This window comes from Rhinatrema bivittatum, chromosome 5 (genome assembly GCF_901001135.1).
Source record: "Rhinatrema bivittatum chromosome 5, aRhiBiv1.1, whole genome shotgun sequence".
Taxonomy (NCBI): domain Eukaryota; kingdom Metazoa; phylum Chordata; class Amphibia; order Gymnophiona; family Rhinatrematidae; genus Rhinatrema; species Rhinatrema bivittatum.
In genome coordinates, this window is record NC_042619.1 from 19,579,362 (window position 1) to 19,601,216 (window position 21,855).

The window sequence follows — 21,855 nt, forward strand, 5'->3', positions numbered from 1 at the left end:
TGGTTTCTGCAGCCTAAATGAATTACTCTATTTTTTAGCATTAAATCTTAACTGTCAGTTTCGAGACCATTCCTCAAGCTTTGCTAGATTCCTCCTTGTTTTTCCATACCTTCCAGGCTGTCTACCCTGTGCAGATTTTGGCATCATTGGCAAAAAGACAAACTTTTCTGATATTAGCCGCTGTCCCGAGGAAGCGCGCTCCAGCAGCTGGCCGGAGTGCGGAGGTCACTTCAACTCCAAAGTTGAAGTAGAAAAAAATTTTAAAAACCCTAATAGTTAGGTAGGAGGTAGGAGTCAGGGAGGAGAAAAGGTACAAAGGATAGATAGGGGTATAGGGAAGTTCCCTCCCAGTCCGCTCCTTAATTGGAGCAAACAGAGGGAACTGGGGATGCCCTACTCGAGTCGCTGTGCGTTGCTTTGTAAAATTCCCCCCCCTGTGCGCACGCGAGTCACAGGCTGCCCGCACTTGCGAATTTTAAAATCTGGCGCGCATGTGCATGCAACTCATCAGGATTTATAACATGCGCGCGCCAGCAGTGTTTTCCATAGATAGCAGGATTAATCAGCCATTACATCCATTGGCACCAAACAGTCTCATCTCTCCAAGCTATAAAGCTTTGAACTCTACAACATTTCATCTATGGTTTTTTTGTTTGTTTTTTTTTACTTCACTTGCTATTTTTCTTCAGAAAACTTATTCTGCCTTGTCGCGCTGCTTCTACAGCCACACAAAGAGCTCTTTTAAGTGCTACAAAAAATTTTTCCTTTCAAATGAAAATGTTGGGCCAGAAGAAAAATTCTACAATAGTGAGTGGATTCAAGAGCTGCCCATGTGGAAACGTCATGTCCCTCACTGACGGCTACGATTTATGCTACCACTATCTAGGACCAGATCATGACTAGAAAACTGTGAAAAGCAGTAGATCTACCTCCCACAGTGCAGCATCGTCTGCTTCCTCAGGAAAGCCATTTATTTATTAATTTTACAACTTTTATATACCGGTATTAGTGAGGACATCATACCGGTTTTCACAAGTGAACAACAAGACTGAAATTACATGATAACAGGGAAAAGGAACTGGGAGGGCGATAACTTAAGAGCAGCATTGAAGGAAAGGTTATATACAACAAAAAAGGAAACTCAAAGAAGAACTTAAAATACAGTATCATGCAGTATCATAATATGGCAGTGCTAGGTGGGTGGGGAGTGGAGTGGAGATACTATTCTGGGTAGGCACGTTTAAATAACCAGGTTTTTAACTTCTTTTTGAATTTGATGGAGCATGGTTCGAGTCGCAGGGCAGGTGGGAGAGCATTCCAGAGGGACGGGCCAGCAATTGAGAATGCTCAGTCGCGTGTGGGTGTGAGGTGGGCTGTTTTGAGTGGGGGGACAGTGAAGGTGCCTTTATTGGCTGTTCTGATGGGTCTTGAGGAATGGTAGGGGTTGAAAGGCAGGTCGAGCCAGTTGGAGTTGTGGACATGGAGGGATTTATGTACAATGGTCAGGGTTTTGTAGTGGATACGGGAGCGGACCGGAAGCCAGTGTAGCTCCTTGAGGATGGGGGTGATGTGATCGCCCTTGCGGGTATTGGAGAGGATGCGTGCTGCTGCATTTTGCAGCATCTGTAGTGGTTTTATCATGGAGTAAGGGAGCCCAAGGAAAAGGCCGTTACAATAGTCTAATTTATTGGGAATGGTGACTTGGATCACTGTTCAGAAGTCTTGGGAGTATAGTAGGGATTTCAGTTTTTTAAGACACTCAATTTGAAAAAGCCATCTTTAAGTATGGAGTTAATGTATTTCTTCATGTTTAGTTGTTGATTGAGGATGACACCACGATCCCTGACAGATGATTGGGCGGTGGTGGTGCAGATCTTGGGGTCATTAGACAGGGGTGGGGAGGGGGGATAGGATGAGATAAATATCAGTTCGGTTTTGTTGGTGTTGAGTGCCAGTTGGAGGTTGGTGAGCAGGGAGTTAATGGCTGCCAGGCACTCGCCCCAGTGGTTTAGAGCATCAGAAATAGAGTCGTGGATTGGTATAATGATCTGAACATCATCGGCATAGAAGTCCAAAGAATTTTAGTTTAAGATCAGTGAGGAGTTGGCATAGGGGGGTAAGGTAGAGGTTGAAGAGGGTAGAGGAGAGTGATGAGCCTTGCGGAACACCCTATTGCAATGCGTGAGAGGCAGATATGGAGTCTCCAAATTTAACAGAGAACTTTCTGTTCGATAGGTAAGATTTGAACCAGGCTAGAGCAATGCCAATGTTTTCTAGGCAGGCAAGGAGTTTATGGCTGATGGTGTTGAAGGCCGAAGAGATATCTAGGAGGGCGAGAAGGAAGTTGTACCCTTGGCCCATGCCTCTGAGGATGTGGTCGGAAAGGGTGAGGGAGTAGCAATTCCGTGTTGAGAAGTTTACGGAAGCCAAAATGAGCTGCATGAAGGATCTCATGGTTTTCAAGGTAATCCATGAGTTGTGAATTGACAACCTTTTCCATTAGCTTGGCTATGAGTGGGAGGTTAGAAATGGGGCGGAAATTGGCAGGATCTTTCAGGTCTAAGGAGGGTTTCTTTAAGAGGGGTTTGACTACTGCATGCTTGAGTGAATCAAGGATTGTGCCATGTGATAGGGAACAATTGATGTCAGCTAAGGCACTGGCTATGGAGCTGGTGATGGCAAGAAGGGCTTGGGGGGAATGGTGTCGCTAGGGTGGGAGGCAGGTTTAAGTTTTTTGAGAATATTTTCAATTTCTTTGGAGGTGGTGAGGTCAAGGGCAAATAAGATAAAGCCATTGAGCCAAATCTGTTCCAAAACTCCCCCATCCACAAAGGCTGTGTCCGTGGGGTCTAGTTCAGTTGCCCAAATGCCTTTGAAGCATAAAAGGCATCACTCCCTTAACTCGGCCCTATCTGGTCGAAGAAGTATAAACAATCCTCACAAGGTGCGTTGATGCCAGCTCCATCAGGCCATCCCTCTTCAGTGCCGTCAATGCAAACCTCACGTGGTGCATTGATGCACCAAAGTTATTTATCCGGTTAAGTGGCAACCACTGAACATAGCTGGATATTCAGCAGCTACCACTTAGTTAGATAAGTCCTACTTATCTGGTTAAGTAGCTTTTGAATATCGGGCTCAGAGTGTCTCTCCAGATTGTTTTTTTTTTTATCCCTAGGATTCTGATTTACCACTATCACTAGGTTATTTTTTGAGAATCATCTCATCTTTGGCCAGACAATTCCACTGGGAGTAGGAGTATGAAATTGGTTCTAATAAACACTCTCTATTCTGGGTATTATCTAGATCCCAATTTAACAGTCATTGCTTGGAATGTCTTGGTACATGTTATTTTCTAAAACTCAGAGAAATAATTTGGGAGGAGAAAGTACTAAGAAAGGAACAAGGAAGGAAGGAAGGAAACAGTCAGCCCAACTGGAACAAGTGTAGACTTAGGAAGAGATCTCACAATTTTTATAAAAATAAAGGTCTCTTATATTACTGACTCAGTACTTGTGTAACAGGAGGTGTGATGCAAAAACAAATGTGCACTGCACATGCTGATTAAGAATTTATGAAGAGTTCCTTATACTGTAGATGAAGATAAAGGAGAGGTTACAGCGGGCTAAGCACTTTGTACTGCCAAACAGGAGACTTGGATTTGGTTTTTAGCTCTGGAGCCCTCTCCTTGGCGCTCAAATCCTAGAGGAAGGATTAATCTTATGGCAATGGAGGTGAAAGAACTCTGCTAGGAGCAGCTTTGGACTGAACTGCAGTCTGCTGTATCTGTAGTGGACAACACCGCAGCACTGGCTTGTACTTGGCAGAAGGGCAAACCTATATCCATTTAACTAGAGCTACTTCATAAGGGCAGCAATCTAGTAAGAGGACTGATGAGCAGGCAGTATTAAAAAAGGTACTAGTAAGTTATTTGTAACTAAGGTAATCCATTCATGTCCTGTCTAGATTACTAAACTTGAGGTAGAGCAGCTTTTAAACTAGAACAAGGGGGAAAGCCGACAGTCGCTCAGCAGTGCATGGTTTGGAGGAATGTATCCTTGAAAGATACTAATGAAACAGGAGAGTTAGGGCATCCCAACAGAGAGGTTCCAATAAAAGCAAAAATAATCCATGTGCCTATAAGTAAAGAATCACCTGAGCTAAAGATTTCCAAATTCTATATGGATAGAAATCCCATATGTTTTGGTTAAGAGTTTAGTGACAGGAGTATACTACCGTCCACCTGGATAAAATGGTCAGACAGATGATGAAATGCTAAGAGGAATCAGGGAAGCAAACCAATTTGGCAGTGCAATAATAATGGGAGATTTCAAGTACCCCAATATTGACTGGGTAAATGTAACATCAGGACATGCTAGAGACATAAAGTTCCTGGATGAAATAAATGACTGTTTCATGGAGCAATTGGTTCAGGAACAAACAAGAAGGAGCTATTTTAGATTTAATTCTTAGTGGAACACAGGATTTGGTGAGAGGTAATGGTGGTGGGGCCACTTGGCAATAGTGATCATAACATGATCAAATTTAAACTAATAACTAGGAGGACAATAAGTAAATCTAAAGCTCTAACACTAAATTTTCAAAAGGGAAACTTTGATAAAATGAGGAAAATAGAAAAAAACTGAAAGGTGCAGCTGCAAAGGTTAAAAGTGTTCAACAGGCATGGACACTGTTTAAAAGTACAATCCTAGAGGCGCAGGCCAGATGTATTCCACGCATTAAGAAAGGTGGAAGGAAGGCAAAACAATTACGGCATAGTTTAATAGGTGAGTTGAAAGAGGCTATTTTAGCCAAAAATCCATCCTTCAAAAACTGGAAGAAGGATCCATCTGAACAAAACAGAAAAAAGCATAAGCATTGTCAAGTTAAACTACAACTCACCTTGGTCCGCCAGTCGACATTCCCCATCCCTGACATGGCTTCTGACGTTATACTAATCAGTCCTGAGTTTTATGAACTAATACTATTTAGTCAGGAACATTTGATATTCCACAGCCCTAAGTAGAGGATATCATGTATATATTTGATAATATTCAGTCCTGAGTACAAGTGATTATTATAGTCCTAAGTATATGTCTAGATATTATTTATTTCTGAGACTAAATATTATTTATTTCTATGTTAGCCATGACTCTGGCTTTTCCTCCTCCCAGTTCAAGTGCCCCTGTTTTATTGTAACTTTCATTCACTTTTTCTCTCTTCGCCTATTGTTCACGTTGATGTTAATGTTATTGCACCGCTGTTTATTGTAAACCATTACGATATGATTGGTATCATGAGTGTCGGTATAAAAAAGCCCTAAATAAATAAATAAATATAAATAAATAAAACACTGATAAGACAGGCGAAGAGAGAATTTAAAATGAAGTTGGCCGTAGAGACAAAAACTCACAATAAAAACTTTAAAACATATATCCGAAGCAAGAAACCTGTGAGGGAGTCGGTTGGACCATTAAATGACCAAGGGGTTAAAGGGGCTCTTAGGGAAGACAAGGCCATTGCAGAAAGATTAAATGAATTAATTGCTTCAGTGTTTACTAATGAGGATGTTGGGAGATACCAGTTCCAGAGATGGTTTTCAAGTGTGCTGAGTCAGATGAACTGAACCTGTGAATTGAACTGGGAACTGGGAAGATGTAGTAGGCCAGATTGACAAACTAAAGCGTTGCAAATCACCTGGACCGGATGGTATGAATCCTTAGGTGAAGAAGGAACTAATAAATGAAATTTCAGATCTATTATTAAAATTTGTAACCTATCATTAAAATCATCCATTGTACCTGAAGACTGGAGGATGGTCAATGTAACACCAATATTTAAAAAGGGCTCCTGGGGCGATCCGGGAAACTATAGACCAGTGAGCCTGACTTCAGTGCCAGGAAAAATAGTGGAAACTATTCTAAAGATCAAAATCACAGAGCATAAAGAAAGACATGGTTTAATGGAACATAGTCAACAATGATTTACCCAAGAGAAGTCTTGCCTCACAAATCTGCTTCATTTTTTTGAAGGGGTTAATAAACATGTGGATAAACCGGTAGATATGTAGTGTATTTGGATTTTCAGAAGGCATTTGACAAAGTCCCTCATGAGAGGCTTCTAAGAAAACAAAAAAATCATGGGATAGGAGGCAATGTCCTTTTGTGGATTACAAACTGGTTAAAAGACAGGAAACAGAGAGTAGGATTTAAAGGACAATTTTCTCAGTGGAAAAGGGTAAACAGTGGAGTGCCTCGGGGATCTGAACTTGGACCGGTGCTTTTCAATATATTTATAAATGATCTGGAAAGGAATACGAGTGAGGTTATCAAATTTGCAGATGATACAAAATTATTCAGAGTAGTAAAATCACAAGCAGATTGTGATACATTGCAGGAGGACCTTGAGAGACTGGAAGATTGGTCATCCAAATGGTAGATGAAATTTAATGTGGACAAGTGCAAGGTGTTGCATATAGGGAAAAATAACCCTTGCTATAGTTACACAATGTTAGCTTCCATATTAGGAGCTACCACCCAGGAAAAAGATTTAGGCATCATAGTGGATAATACTTTGAAATTGTCGGATCAGTGTGCTGCAGCAGTCAAAAAAGCAAACAGAATGTTAGGAATTATTAAGAAGGGAATGATTAACAAAACGTAAAATGTCATAATGCTAAGCTGTTTCATTGTATTCGACTAAGGAATTTTTTCCTGCTTTTTCTGTTTCACTGTAAACCGGCATGATTTGCATTTAATGCAAGAATGTCGGTATATAAAAGTTAAAAATAAATAAATAAATAAATAATGCCTCTGTATCTCTCCATGGTGAGACCGCACCTTGAATACTGTGTACAATTCTGGTCTCCGCATCTCAAAAAAGATATAGTTGTGATGGAGAAGGTACAGAGAAGGGCGACCAAAACGATAAAGGGGATGGAACAGCTCCCCTATGAGGAAAAGCCAAAGAGATTAGGGCTGTTCAGCTTGGAGAAAAGACAGCTGAGGGGGGATATGATAGAGGTCTTTAAAATAATGAGAGGTCTTGAACAAGTAGATGTGAATTGGTAATTTACACTTTCGGATAATAGAAGGACTAGGGGGCACTCCATGAAGTTAGCAAGTAGCACATTTAAGACTAATCAGAGAAAATTCTCTCAGTCAATGCACAATTAAGCTCTGGAATTTGTTGCTAGAGGATGTGGTTAGTGCAGTTAGATTAGGTGGGTTTAAAAAAGGTTTGGATAAGTTCTTGGAGAAGTCCATTAACTGCTATTAATCAAGTAGACTTAGGGAATGGCTTCTGCTATTACTGGCATCAGTAGCATGGGATCTTCTTAGTGTTTGGGTACTTGCCAGGTTCTTGTGGCCTGGTTTCGCTCTGTTGAAAACAGGATGCTGGGCTTGATGGACCCTTGGTCAGCCCCAGCATGGCAATTTCTTATGTTCTTAACTAACTACTTTTTGACTTACAGCCTTTAGTTATTTTCTATCAAAGGACACAAAGTTTTCCCAGATACTGTGTTTCCAAAAATAGAAATACATGTAAAAATGTATATATTTGTTTAAAAGTTTTATCTTGCCTCCAAGGCAACTGGGGGAGGGGGGGTCTGAAGCAGGGTCTCAGACAATTGGAGATGCATTCAAATTGGCTATCTCATCCAAGTTGTATGACGGCAAGACCCTGGCTGAAGGATTGCACCTTGAATAGCTGGGGCTCAAACTGCCTATCCAGCATCAATCTCAAAGCCTGGAGTTTAAGATCCTTCCTACTAAGCCATCTGTAGTGACTCTGGTTATACAATGGGCAGCCATTGTTGACATGGAGAAGACCTTAGCTGCTAGAATTGATAATAGTTTAGTATCATTAAATGGTTTACTTACTCAAGTTAATACTCGTGCACAGGTGTTTGAGGACCAGGGACTGAGATTGGTGTCTGTGGAAACTCAGAAAAGGAGATGCAAGGATGAGAAGCTGCCTTGATTAAAGTTAAGAACATGGTACATTGTAAGTTAGAGTTTTCATAAAATCAATATAAGAGGTTTAATCCTCAGCTATTACATTTTCCAAAATTGCCTTGTATTACACCTTTAGATATGCTGAAGAAATTCTATCAAGAAATATTAAAAGTCCCTTTGGATTCTATACCACCTGTTGCCAAAGTTTAGTGCTTAGGTACAGGCTCTGGAAAATCCTCTGAAATAATAAATCTCACAGCTTTTCTTCAAGATTCCCAATTGAAGATTACTTCCAGAGCCACATTGCTGTTAGTCTTTGCTCTAGAGCCAGATAAGATTTCAACTTTAAGAATATATTTTTGTGCTAAGCAGAATGTTTCCAGGTCACAGGATAGCAATGTTTCCTGATACGATTCAATCAATGCATTCTAGATGTAAACTGTTTCCAAGCAAAAAGCAGGATGTGGGCTCCTTGGGGGCCACCTTCATGCTTAGATTTCCATATAAATGTGAAATTAGATTTAAGGATAGGAAATATGTATTCTATGAATCGATCAATTACATTTCTTTTTGCAGTCTAGTTAGGTCCAGTGAACTGAATATCATGGCTAGGATTTACTGTTTTGAATATTGCCTGTTTTGGAATTTTTCTTTTAATTTATTTTCTTTAAAGGTTCCTCCTATGAGGGGCATGGGATAAACACTGTGGATCCCTAAAAGGCTAAAGGATGGGAATAAATAAAAAAGCTAAACCAGCATGGAGCGGCAGTTGCTACCCTTAAGAGAAACATGGGGGTAACCTGCACAGAGCGGCAGTTACTACCTTGCGAAGCTTGCTGGGCAGACTAGATGGACCATGTTGGTCTTTTTCTGCCATCATTACTATGTTACTATGAGGTTGTTATGGATCTGCTCCCCCAGAGGGGAGGAGTTAGCAATCTGATGTAGATCTATTATAGATTCTGCTCCCCTGAGGGGAGGAGCCAGCAGTCCGTTGTACTCCATAGGCAGAGTTAGCAATCTGTTAGTGGTCTGCTCCTCCAGAGGGGAGGAGTAGCAATCTGTTACTTCTCCGGTTAAGGAGTTAGCAATCTGTCAACGAACTTGCTAGGGAGTTAGATCTGTAGTGGGTTGGCTTCCCCACAGAGTGGCAGGCTGTTATGATACCGCTCTAGTATTGTGAGGAAGAGCACCCAATGTAAGTTGATGAAACCCTGGGCCGATGGCAGCGCCCTCAGGAGGATATCCTGAGAGGGACCACCAGCTAGGCTGGAGTATGGAGACAGACAGATAGTTCTTTTATTAGACAGGTAGTAGAACCACCAGAGGTGGCAGTAGTGAGTTGATGTACCCGGCAGGGCTGAAGTCCCTCAGATACTGGAACTGCAATCTCTGGGTTTGCTGAGCTGTAGAGAGAGACTCATAGATAGTGAGTAGACAGGGTATGCTGGATACATAACCAGTAGTAGATGATACACTCACAATGGCTTATATCTGTAATGGCTTCTATGCAAGAAAGAGTCTTCAGTATATTCAAGATCAGGAGCCTTAGGCGAGTACTGGTTCCTATATGCAATCTGGAAAAGAACTTACAATATCTGTGTATGAGGTGGCTTCTGAAATAGAAGACAGTCTTTGGAGAGATTTAGGAACATGGGCCCTCGTGGAGCGAGTACCGGTTCCTATCTGCAATAATAACTCACGATCTCTGTACCTGCGATAACATCTTAGACAGAAGGGAGTCTTCAGAGATTAGGAACAAGAGGCCCTCGTGGAGCGAGTACCGGTTCCTATCTGTAATAGAACTCCAGGCAATAGGGAGTCTTCTGAGCATTCAGGGACGTAGGCCCTCGAGGAGCGAGTACCGGATCCCGTCTTAGAAATCTGAAATCAAGAAGAGAGAGCGGGGCCCCCGAGGAACGGGTTCCCCTTGGTAAGTTTGTGGAGGCAGAGCAGCGAAGAAAGAATTCCCCTTGCTCACTCGATTCGTAGTTGCAAGCAAAGACCTTTAAAGTTGGAAGCGGATGACGTCACTATGGGGGGACACCCCCGAGGTTGGCGCCCTTGCCGGTACAAACTCATCAGGAACATGGCGGATCCGCAGCGTCAGGCCAGCCTGGGGACTCCGGGGAGAAGAGGCGAGGAGAAGCCGCAGCAGCATCTGTCCATCAGACCCGAAGGGAGTCGCCACAGTGGTAGAGAGGGTGGAGCGAGGGCGAAAACAGGCACGAACACAACAGAGGTCTAATATAACATGGTAAAATTGTTTCATTGGTTAAATGTGAAATCTGTTTTTGTTTCTTTTTCTGTACCATGGTGGTTTTGTCACATTTCGTTTCTTGATAAGTGAAAATCATAAATAAATAAATAGTGTAATATTTTGGGGCCAGTCCAAAGGTCCAGTAGTTTCTGATTTAATTCCTAGGCTCAGCTGCTGGTCAGGGGCTGGGGATGCTGCAGAGGAGGGATCCTCAGCCACCTACTACCTGGCTCAAGTGTGCAACTATGCTGGGCTCCAGAGGTAATAATGGTCTGTGCCTCTAGGGCCTGGCTAGACAAGAGAGCAGAATAAAGAATGAGGAAAAATCCCAGGTAGATTAAATAGAAGCTTGTTTGGTGGGGGGCGTTTCTTTCCGCCCTGAACCCCTCCATGCACCTCAGACTCAAATCTTGATATATACACACACACACATTATTGTGCAATGTGGAGGTTGGGAAAACATTGTGTATAATAGGAGGCAATTACTAGCTTCAAACAGATAAGCACAAATTAATGCTGACTATAATTGTTATGTTTATGTAAGAATGTGAACCCTGGGCTGAGATGAGAGGTGTCTCCGCCCACAGGGAGGAGCCCTGTGAGCCTCACCATCAGCAGGCGCAGTCTCAGTGGCGTGGGACACAGCTAGAAGTAGAGACTTTATTATGAATGCAGAGACAGTAATGTCCACAGAATTGCAGATGTAGTAGTATAGTCCTGAGCAGTGGGGAATGCCCAGGGTGAGACCACAGATCAGAGGATTCGGTAGTGACCCTCGGAGCGGGGCACACCGGGGATCCCCTCGCTCCTTTTAAAATCTACCCTTTAGGGGTAATAGCCACTGCCATTAGCAATGGTAACATGGAATAGACTTAGTTTTGGGGTACTTGCCAGGTTCTTATGGCCTGGATTGGCGACTGTTGGAAACAGGATGCTGGGCTTCATGGACCCTTGGTCTGACCCCATATGGCAATTTCTTATGTTCTTATACTTGATGCAAAAGACCATTTATCCCCATCTCACTGCTGGACTGCTGGCAGCATCTTTTTGTTTTCATTTATCAAAGATGAAGTCCCTTAAACTTATTTGGTATATTTTTACTTGCTGCTTTTGCCAATGATCTATAATTGACCTGCTGTTTCTTTAAATTGTTGTTACGCCTGTCGGTCGCAGACGGCGGCGACCTCTCATGCTCACCTCTTTTTTCCCCCGCTCCATCAACTCTGGGAAGAATGGCTGTCTGCCAATCCCCGCCGACCTTTCCAGCGTTCCCGGGACAGCATGGGCGCTGCTGACCGCCATCTTGGACCCGGAATCACCTAGGTGCGCGCACGCGCACACAAGGGCCTCTTTTGAAGACATCATGGTGGGAACCTTGGGGGTGGCCCCTCCCGATGATATCAAACCGCTTGTGTATTTAATCCGACCAGCCCCTTGGCTTTGAGTTAGCAAGGAGTTCCGTCTTGCTGAATTCTCCTCTTTCAAGGACTTCCTGTTCCTGACTTGGCCTTGGCATCTAAACGCTCTGAGTACCCGCTCCTCAGGGGCTCCCCTGCGTTCCTGGCTATCCGCTCCTTGGAGGGCCTACCTGCCTGACTTCTACCAGACCTGCTTCTCAGGTTTCTCACTCTATCCAGGAACCATCTATTTGTGAGTACCTCTACTGACTTCTGATATACGAACTGTATTGAGGACTCTACGCAGTGTACCCCGAACCCCGGGCCACTACCGCCTTCCTTCAGTAGAAACCATTCAGCTTTCCTGCACTACAGAATATCTACACACCAACTACGGGAGCCACTTCTGGTTTCCGGCATCTCCACCAGTTCTTCAACATTTACTCTACAGACATTCTCGGCATACCCCGCTCCGCTGGCCACGACTGGATCTGTAATCCAAAATGGCGCCGATAGCCCTTTTCCCTTACCATGTGACAGGGGCTATCTGTGCCATTGGCAGGCCCCTGTCACATGGTAGGGGCAATGGACAGCTGGCGCCATCTTAAAAAATGGCGTGGGCCATCCATTGCTCCTACCATGTGTGATAGGGGCCGGCCAATGGCACCGATAGCCCCTGTCACATGGTAAGGGAAAAGGGCCATCAGCGCCATTTTGTTTACTGGCAGCCGATGGCCTGAGAGCGGGAGATTGCTCCCAGGACCCCCGCTGGACCACCAGGTACTTTAGGAAAGTTTTAGGGGGGGGATGCTAAATAATTAGATTTAAACGGTCGGGGTGGGTTTGGGTTTTTTTTTCTGTGTGCCCTTTCTCCCCCTACCCCAAAACGATAAGAAAACCACACGAAAATTTCCTGGGGTTTTCCTATCGCTTTCGGGGACCCCCTGATACTTGACGGATGAGAAAATATCGTACGTTATTTTCATCCGTCAGAAAAACGATTCACATCCCTACTATCTACTATGATGCCTAGATCTCTTTCTTGGGTGGTAGCTCCTAATATGGAACCTAACATTGTGTAACTATAGCATGGGTTATTTTTCCCTATATGCAACACCTTGCACTTATCCACATTAAATTTCATCTGCCATTTGGATGCCCAATCTCCCAGTCTCGCAAGGTCCTCCTGCAATTTATCACAATCCTCTTGTCATTTTATTACTCTGTATAATTTTATATCATCTGCAATTTTGATCGCCTCACTCATTGTATTCCTTTCCAGATCATTTATAAATATATTGAAAAGCACTGGTCCAAGTACAGATCCCCGAGGCACTCCACTGTTTACTCTTTTCCACTGAGAAAATTGACCATTTAATCCAACTCTCTGTTTCCTGTCTTTTAACCAATTTATAATCCATGACTTTTTAGTTTTCTTTGAAGCCTCTCATGAGGGACTTCGTCAAACAGCCTTCTGAAAATCCAAATACACTACATTTACCAGTTCACCTTTATCCATGTTTATTAACAGTGCCTTATAAAAGTCTTCACACCCTTTACATTTTTCAGATTCTGTCTAAAAAATACAAATCAAAATGCATTAAAGCAGGAGTTTGTTTCATTTAGCAACACAACATACTCCATATTTTCATTGTGAAAGAACAATTATAAAAATATTCCAAAAAGTAATAATAAAAAAAATCCATCCTTGATATGTCTTCACATGCTGTGTTATAGCAAACCCAAATTAGCTCCAGTTAAAAAAAACAAAAAAAAACAACTGCCTTAGCAAGGTTCAGAAAAAGTTCAAAAGAGCCTATCTGTGTCCAGTCACAGTAATTAAACTGATCTGAATACTCCTAGAGGAAAAATCTGGAGAATATTTTGTCTTGCTTTATGAAATATCCCAAGTCTGTATGTTTGCCTTATTAGATTGTAAGCTCGATTGAGCAGGTACTGTCTTTTCGTATAGCGCTGCATATGTCTTTTGCGCTATAGAAATGTTAAGTAGTAGTAGTATTAGGAAAGGGAGAGCCTCTTCTGATGAGTTGGGCTTCAACTTGACCAGGGTGGAACCAGACAACTGGTGCTGACATTCAAAAAGAATATAGAGAAGTTTCTAAACTAAATCATGTGAGAAAGTTGACAGTCATTTAGGAGCACATGGCTCAGAATGAGGTATCTCCTAAAGATACTGTCAAAACAGAAAAATTAGATTATCCCAATAGCAATGGCTAAAGTAGCTCAGCTGAATTTAAATTCAGAGCAGACAAATACAAATGATTACAAATTACCTGTATAAACTGCTAATATAACTAGTGTATGTATGCACTGTCTTTCTGACACCTCTTTGTGCTGTATTCCTGTATACCAGTGTTAGACAAAGAATGCAGAGGACTGACTACGTGCTGGAATGCAGCCAACACCCCAGACCCATTAGCTGATTGGTCTAATACATTCTCAAATCAGATGAACTGCACTTATCTAGAAACAATTATTTGTACATTCTGCAGGCAGCTTAAGATCATGCTGAAGTGAAGTATCTTGGTTTCAATTTGATCCAAAGTAATTAAAGTATCATAAGCTTTTTGTACAATTAATGACAGTAAATAATTACACCATAACATGAATTTTAGTTCAGGACCCATCAAAATTGCCCAGTGTATGGCCTCAGATGCTAACACTGGTTAGAAACATGGCCTGCACCCAAAATGGACAGTGAAATAACTCGCTGTTTATGGCTATTTCAGGATATGTTTACCACATTGAGACAGCTGAGTGCTTCTGGATAATTTCAAAGTTCACTTCTAAAAAGGCTAAATAAAGAGTTGAGTTAACAGAGCCCAGCCTCTCATCTCCTTTCTGCAGCGTGTCACAGTGAAATCTGTTCACTAAAAACGACCACCGGGTCACAGGTTCCTAATTTCTGAATGAGAATTATTGTTGTTCCCAATTACAATGGGCTATGCTGAAGCCCCAGAAGAGAAACGTGTTGTCAAGTTTAGCAAAATTATGCAACAACTGTGTCGATCAACAAGAAATAGATCTCCCCATTAAGATCTACTAGATGCTTCCTAGTGCCCCGACGTGGCCAGTGTCAGAGACGGGATGCTGGGCTCTAGGAATACGTCTTATGCTCATACAGTGACAGAGGCAGAATCTGAATCCAGGTGACCTACTCACTACAGCACCTCTCTCGTTGTCTGCCTCACATCCTTCTCAGTTCTGTTTTCCTTTGGCTTAGCTCTCCATAACAAAACAAACCCAGTTACATCCCTAAATTGTTCTCAAATGGATGCAGAACAGTAGTGCTCGCCAAGCAACAATGTAGGTCCCAGAAGGTCAGAGTGCCTGGGTCATTTCCAAACTTGGCCTTTTGCCTAAAAATGTCTAACATGCTGCATACGCTGCAGCATCCCGTTTCGTTCCCTGCTCTCCACCCCATCACTTTCTCTGTGATACTTTTCTATGTCAGCGAAAAGTGACTGCAAAGCAATGAATATGTTCCCTGAACCCCAGCATTTCATAAGTACCATAAGTGCTTGTCACATCTTATTCTATAGTCTTTAAGGAACGATGACATGAACTTGAAATTTAGCAAATTAGACACAATCAGACATGCTGGTTTTCCTACAATGGGTTACCATTCACTGTCAGTTCCTGTACATGCATCAATATTTAGGCACCACTGGACAGACTTGCCTTGCACAGTATTGTAATAGCAGAATAAATTGCAATATCTTCTGATAGATCTACAGCTCCTCCCTCTTGGTGACTGATTTGAAACTTGCCCTTGTGATAGTGCCTGAAAGTCACTGTCATCTCATGGCTGCTCAGTAGTTCAGGTGAAATGAACCACTGGTTTCTGCTCAGTCCCCAGTGGATAAGGGACCACATTGCTAACATAAGCACCACAATTCACAATATTTGGCACCAAGTAAATAAACATGGGAATAGTTCTCGCTGCAGATACCATGAAGTGACATCTAAGATCACAAATGCACCATGCAGAAAGCAGCCAGTTTCCATACTCCGAGTGCTCCGTGAATAGAGAAAGGACTTTCGGTTGCAGTGCCAGCAAGTCAGCCCAAATGTAAAGGTGAGCATTAACTAAAAACAAGCTAACAATGAAATGTTATCAGCTTAAGTCTGCCAGTGTAGGAAGGAGTTGCCAGATGTAACAACTGCTATGCAGCTTCAATGGCCCAACCTCAATGCTCTACTAAGCAAAGTCTGAGACTGACAATGCTTCTAACAAACAGGTCGATTTTAAAAGCATTGCTCGTGCAAAAATACCCAAATATGCATGTATGTGGGATTTCAAAAGCCACAATTTCCATGCATATGTACCCCTGCGCGCGACAAAAATAAGGAGGGGAGGCAGGAAAGGGGTGGGGCCTGGGCATTCTGGGACCGGTCCAACACTTATGCGGGTAACTCTGTATTTTAAAACCAGAGTCCACAGCACATATCAGCTTGTTAGCCGCGTAACTTTACTGCTGCTCCTACCGAGGAGCAAGTCTATGGATCTCATGTTTTACGGCTTACAGACCAGGGTGAGGGATCCGGTCAACTGGGGGGTGTGCAGGTTGAAGAACCAGAGGGGTCTGGAAAACCTTGATATTGACTGGGCAAACTGGTGGACTAATTGGAAAAACTGGGACTGTCCCTCGCCGAGCAGGTTTTAAAATCCGCTTACATATATGTGCGTTAAAGCCGGCAAAGCCCTATGGGAGATTCGGGAAGTAGGTTTGCTCGAGTAACCTCTTAAAATTAGGAGCATACTTACACGCAGTAGGCCTATTTTAAATCCTACGCGCCCAAGTGCACGCAAGATTTAAAATTCCAGGTACCTCCGCTCGCACAAAAATACACACATGAATGAGCCCATGCACAGGAAGCACAGAGAGCCCCACACCCAATCGAGAACAATCCTGTAAAAGCACAGGACAACTTAAAAATCGACACCAGCCACGTTGGAAGAGACAAGGGGATACACTGTACTGGTTGATTTCTGCATGATCAGTGATGTACTGCCGGTCTCTTATCAAAGGGCTCTGACCATCTCTTGGTCAGGGCATTACTTGTTTTCTCAAAATTATCTAGTCCTCCACTATATTTTCTTATATGGAGAGAGGTAAACTGTACATAGAACATATAACAACACTGAAAATCACAAGCCAAATCCTAGGTTTCTTGGCAGATTCTGAAATCTTTTTATTGGATCTGTGTACAAATTAACTCAAACCTCTTGAAACTAGAGGTCCTTATCTTCAGATGTCATATCAGAGACACCATTCACGTCTGATGATAATTCCTACATTGAGCCATTAAAAGCCATCCTGTCATACAGAGAATGCAGTTTACTCCGGAAGCCATACAGCTACTGGATCACTGCGTTCGAATGACTAAACTGAAAATAAAATTCTCCTTTCTTTGTTATCTAGATTGGGTTTCTTTCGCATTGATCTTGGTCTCTTATTCCCGATTCCTCTTGCCTGTCTTCTCCTAACACCTTTTCCCAAGGTCTCCTTTCCAGTTTATTTTATATTTCTATCCTGTTTTCATCACTGTCTCCTCTCTCCTGACATCTATCTTTCCCTTTCATCTAGTTTTCTATCATTTCTCTCTTCTCTGCCTCTAAATCTCTGCCTTATATCACCATTACCTCACACTGCTCTCATACCTAGATTTCATCCCTCCATTTCCCTCACTCCTATCCTTCAACATCTCTTGCCCTCCAATTCTTCCTAGCTCAACATTTCACTTCCACAATGCTCTCCTCTATTGCTCCTCTCTCCTTCACTTGGTTATCCCCTCCATCAATCTCCCTCTGATTCCCTTCTGCCATAAAAGCCCTCCTGCACCATTCTCCATCACCCCTATGCTGACTTTCTTACCCCCTCTCAACCATTTCATTTCACTCGTCTCCTCTCACATTCTCCCCTCCCCTCCAGATTGTCTCCCTCACCCCTGGGCTCTGACTTCTCACCCACCAATTATCCCCTTTCGTATTTCTCCCCATCACCCTCTCTCTAATTTACTCTCAGCCCCAGTCATCCCCCCTTGCATACTCCACCCCACCCAAATCCTCTCTGGTTCTCTACTATACATCATCCCCCATCGCCCCTTCTGGCTCTCACATACCAAGACCCTATCACTCCGCTTTTTCTCTCTCACTCAAACCCTTCCTCCTCTCAATCACTACTTCTGGCTCTCTCACCCTCTTCCTGACTCTCTCATCCTCCATTACCATGTCTAGCTGGCTGTCACCATCCTCCATGTCACCATTTCTGGGTTCTGTTACCCTGCCTCTCCCTTCATCAGCTCTGGCTCGCTCTCTCACATACTTACCCCCATCACTGTCTCTGGCTCTCTTCACACAACCCCACTCCGCCCCCTACACTGAAGACAAGAGTGGAGGGAAAAAGTCTCTGCTACCTTTATGAGCCCCTCACTTTTTATTCCCTGCAGACTGCCAGGGCCAGGGCCAACAAAGGACCTGGCTCTAAATAAGCAATTTTGCAGCTCAAATCCTTATTTTATTTATGCATACTAAATGCAATGTTTTCTGGATTTAGTTTAACTTTTATTAAGGAAATCTATTTAGGTTTAATTAACTAATTACAATTAAAATAGCTAAATAAACTCAAACTGGTTACTTGGGTAGCAGACGAAAAATAAACTATAGAAGAAAAGCTGACCATTTCAGCTTAACAAATAGACTGGGTTAGATGCCAAGGTGTGCCACCTGACTGGCATCCTACCTGTGCGGCATTTCTAATGAACACTATAAATCAATTTTACATGACAAATGTAAAATAAAAATATACCTGGTATTTGGAACATGTTTTAAGTTGTACACAGGCCAGTCTGAAAATCCTCCATGCTCTACCTTAAAGTCTCTTTCTGCACATAGACCCTAAAAAAAACCACACAAAAACTATTGCCTATGAATTTAGGGTTTTGTTTACATGGAAAAAGTGACCTACAGGGCTTGAGGGGATTTAACTTCCTTTTAGTCATTGTTTGCATCGCTAAATTGGACACAATTCTATGAAGTAGTAATAAGCATGTGTTAATATAATAAGCAGGCAAAGGGGACACAGACATGCAACAGATAACAGGCAGGGTGCACAATTTCTGGTCACCAGCTTGCCGGTGGTGACTAGAAATTGAAAACTGGCAAGCAACTTGCCCGTGCTCCACTGAAAATGAGCCATGGGAAGTGGTTCTCTCCAGCGCCTCCTGCAGCGTGCAGGCTGTCAGTGCCAACAGGCTGCAGCAGGACATGGGAAGAGCAGCCCAGGACAGGCCAAGTGCTTCCTGCCTCCACCCTGTAAAGCAGAAATCATGCAGCACCGGTTTCTGCATTGAACAGCAAAAGAATAAGAGCGAGAGAAAGAGTAAAAAATAAAAAGCAGAGAAAGAGAGCAAAGAAAAAAAGGGAGAAAGACAGCATAAATATGGGGGAAGAGAGAAAGCAGAGAGGGGAGGCATGGGGTGCACCATACGGTTGGCAGGGAAGAAACATTTCGACTTGGCGCAGAGGCGTAGGTACAATACACCACAGATCTGGTTTAGGCCAAAAGCCATTTTCTCTGAACCAAATTAGCATGGAAGAAATAACAGCAAGGATTGTGACGTTTCCATTATGTCTTAAGATTGGAAATTGCAGACATTACAGAAAAACAAGACTGTAAACCTCTGGCTTGCCTAAAACTAAGAACTCAGCAGGGATTGGACACTGCTTATTTTTAAGCATTCCTAAGGCTGTGCAGTCACATATTCCAAAATGAACTCTCCACTTCTCCAAACAAAAATAAAAGAGAATCCTCCAATCAAAAGCTTAGTTTGGCTCTCATCAATACGTATGTATTCCAGCCTGTTCACTTACTATAAAACAAGTGGAACCAGGGAGAAGACAGCAGGGCTATCACCATTAGCAGAACCTGCCATCCTCAGGAAGCTACCATCAAACGGGGGCCCAGCCAGCCAATGGACCATGCCCTTGGGACCAGCACTGCCACCACTGGCATCGAAGCAGAATCTGCCTACATTCCTGTCTATACCCGAAGACAGACACTGACCAGAGATGCAGACATTGACTCGTTGAGCTGAAGATTCCTACACAGAAGGTGCTACATCTCTCTGCTTCATTTCCTGTGACCGGCCTACCGACAGCCGACTCTGAAGCCTCTGTACCTAAAGCTGATGATGCTGTATTCCTGTCCAGCACACAGACAGCATTGCTCACAGAGACAGAGAGAGACTGCATGCTTCAGTCACTGTTTAGCAGTGTGGCAGGAATGTCATTAAAGTCAGGGAACTGATTCTAAGTAATCTGAGGTTAGTTAGCTGAGGTTAGTTAGCTGGTAGGATTTGTGTACTGGTGAAATCTGTTTTGCAGTACTAATAAAATTGCCAGGGCCGGCGCATCCATTAGGCGAACTTCGGCGGTCGCCTAGGGCGCCGAGCCGTAGGGGGCGCCGAAGAGCAGCCACGTGGTGCCGCAAGCGAGGCCTATCCCACTCACGGCAAAGAGAAATAGAGACTGTGTGCTTCTCAGGGCCGCGAGCGGCGTGCACTGCCAGGTCCTGAGAAGCACAGAGTCAGCGCCGAAACAGATAGGGGAGGGGGCAGCACAAGGGTCGCCCAGGGCGCCCAATACCCTTGCACCGGCCCTGAAAATTATATATATATATATATATATATATATATATTGTACATTTGACAAAAGTAAAATGAATCATTTGTTTAACGGGAAAAATACTCATTAATAAAAAAATTACTGAACCTTGACAAATCAAGGACAGTCAGAGGATGAACCAGAAAATAAATAAAACTCTAAGACATATATTTTAGGGATTTATAGTTATCAGAGGAGGGAGGAAAAGGAACTAAAGTTGTAGATATAGGGGATATAATATGAAGTCCAAGAGAGTAGGACTCAGGAACGCCATCAGGAAATAGTTCTTCACCAAAGGATGGTGGATGCATGGAATCCCCTCCTGGAAGAGGTGGTGGAGGAAACGAAGATAATGGAATTCAAAAGGATTGGAATAAACCCAGAGGATCCCTAATGGCTAAAAGATGGAAATGAAGAAAAGGGGTGACCTGCACGGAGCAGCAATTACTACCCCTATTAGAAGACATGGGGTAACTTGCACAGAGCGGCAGTTACTACCCCTTAACAAAAGGCAGAGAGGATAACCTGCATGGAGTGGCAGACAATACCCTAAACAGAAGGCATGGGGGTAAAATGCATGGAGTGGCAGTTACTACAAAAAAAAAAGCTTGCTGAGCAGACTGGATAGACCATTAGGTCTTTTTCTACAGTCACCTAGAATAGACCTACTTAGTAACATTCAGGCCGATTCAGTAAAGTCCGCAGGAGAGCACAGGCCACTCTCCTGTGCGCGCGATTTAGTATTTAAATTAGGCCCGGTGGTAGAAACGGGCAAAAGGAGGGGCTAGGGACACCAGTGCGTCCCTAGCGCCTCCTTTTGGCCCGGAGCAGCAGCTGTCAGCGGGTTTGACAGCCGATGCTCAATTTTGCCGGCATCGGTTCTCGAGCCCGCTGACAGCCACGGGTTCGGAAACCGGACGCTGGCAAAATTGAGCGTCCAGTTTTCGACCCAACAGCCACCGGCCAACTTCAACATTTTTTTTTCTTTTTTTACCCTACGGGACCTCCGACTTAGTATCGCCTTGATAGTAAGTCGGGGGGTGCACAGAAAAGCAGTTTTTACTGCTTTTCTGTGCACTTTCCCAGTGCCCGGAGAAATTAGTGTCTACCTTTGGATAGGCGCTAATTTCTGAAAGTAAAATGTGCGGCTTGGCTGCACATTTTACTTACTGAATCGTGCACGAATACCTAATAGTGCCCTCAACATGCATTTGCATGTTGAGGGCACTATTATGTGCCGCGGGTTGGACGCGCGTTTTCTGCCCTTTACTGAATAAGGGGTAAGGGAAAACGCGCATCCAATGGCACATTAACTGTATTGGCCCGATTGTAAATAAGTGAAGCTACAGAGCAGAAAGAAAGAGAAGCTGGTAGTAGAGAGGAAGCACAGAAAGAAGAAACTATCTGAAAGTTTTTTGGCATATATGATTAGATAAGGGAAAAGGGAATAACGTTGCACATAAATAGTTAATTTCCCTGACCTAAACACCCTCTCCCCCACCAGGAATACCTCTTTTTAATTTAACTAAAGTGCATGCATGCTATGAACAATGT

At 43.3% G+C, this 21,855-nt stretch overlaps 1 protein-coding gene across 1 annotated transcript in view; it reads right to left on the reverse strand.

Moving 5' to 3' along the window:
- The window catches only part of WDR73 (WD repeat domain 73), a 94,690-nt gene that overhangs the window by 50,131 nt on the left and 22,704 nt on the right, over positions 1-21,855 (reverse strand). The window contains exon 4 of the mRNA XM_029602101.1: positions 18,446-18,534. Coding sequence (XP_029457961.1) covers positions 18,446-18,534 — 89 coding nt within the window. The remainder of the gene's footprint in view (positions 1-18,445; positions 18,535-21,855) is intronic.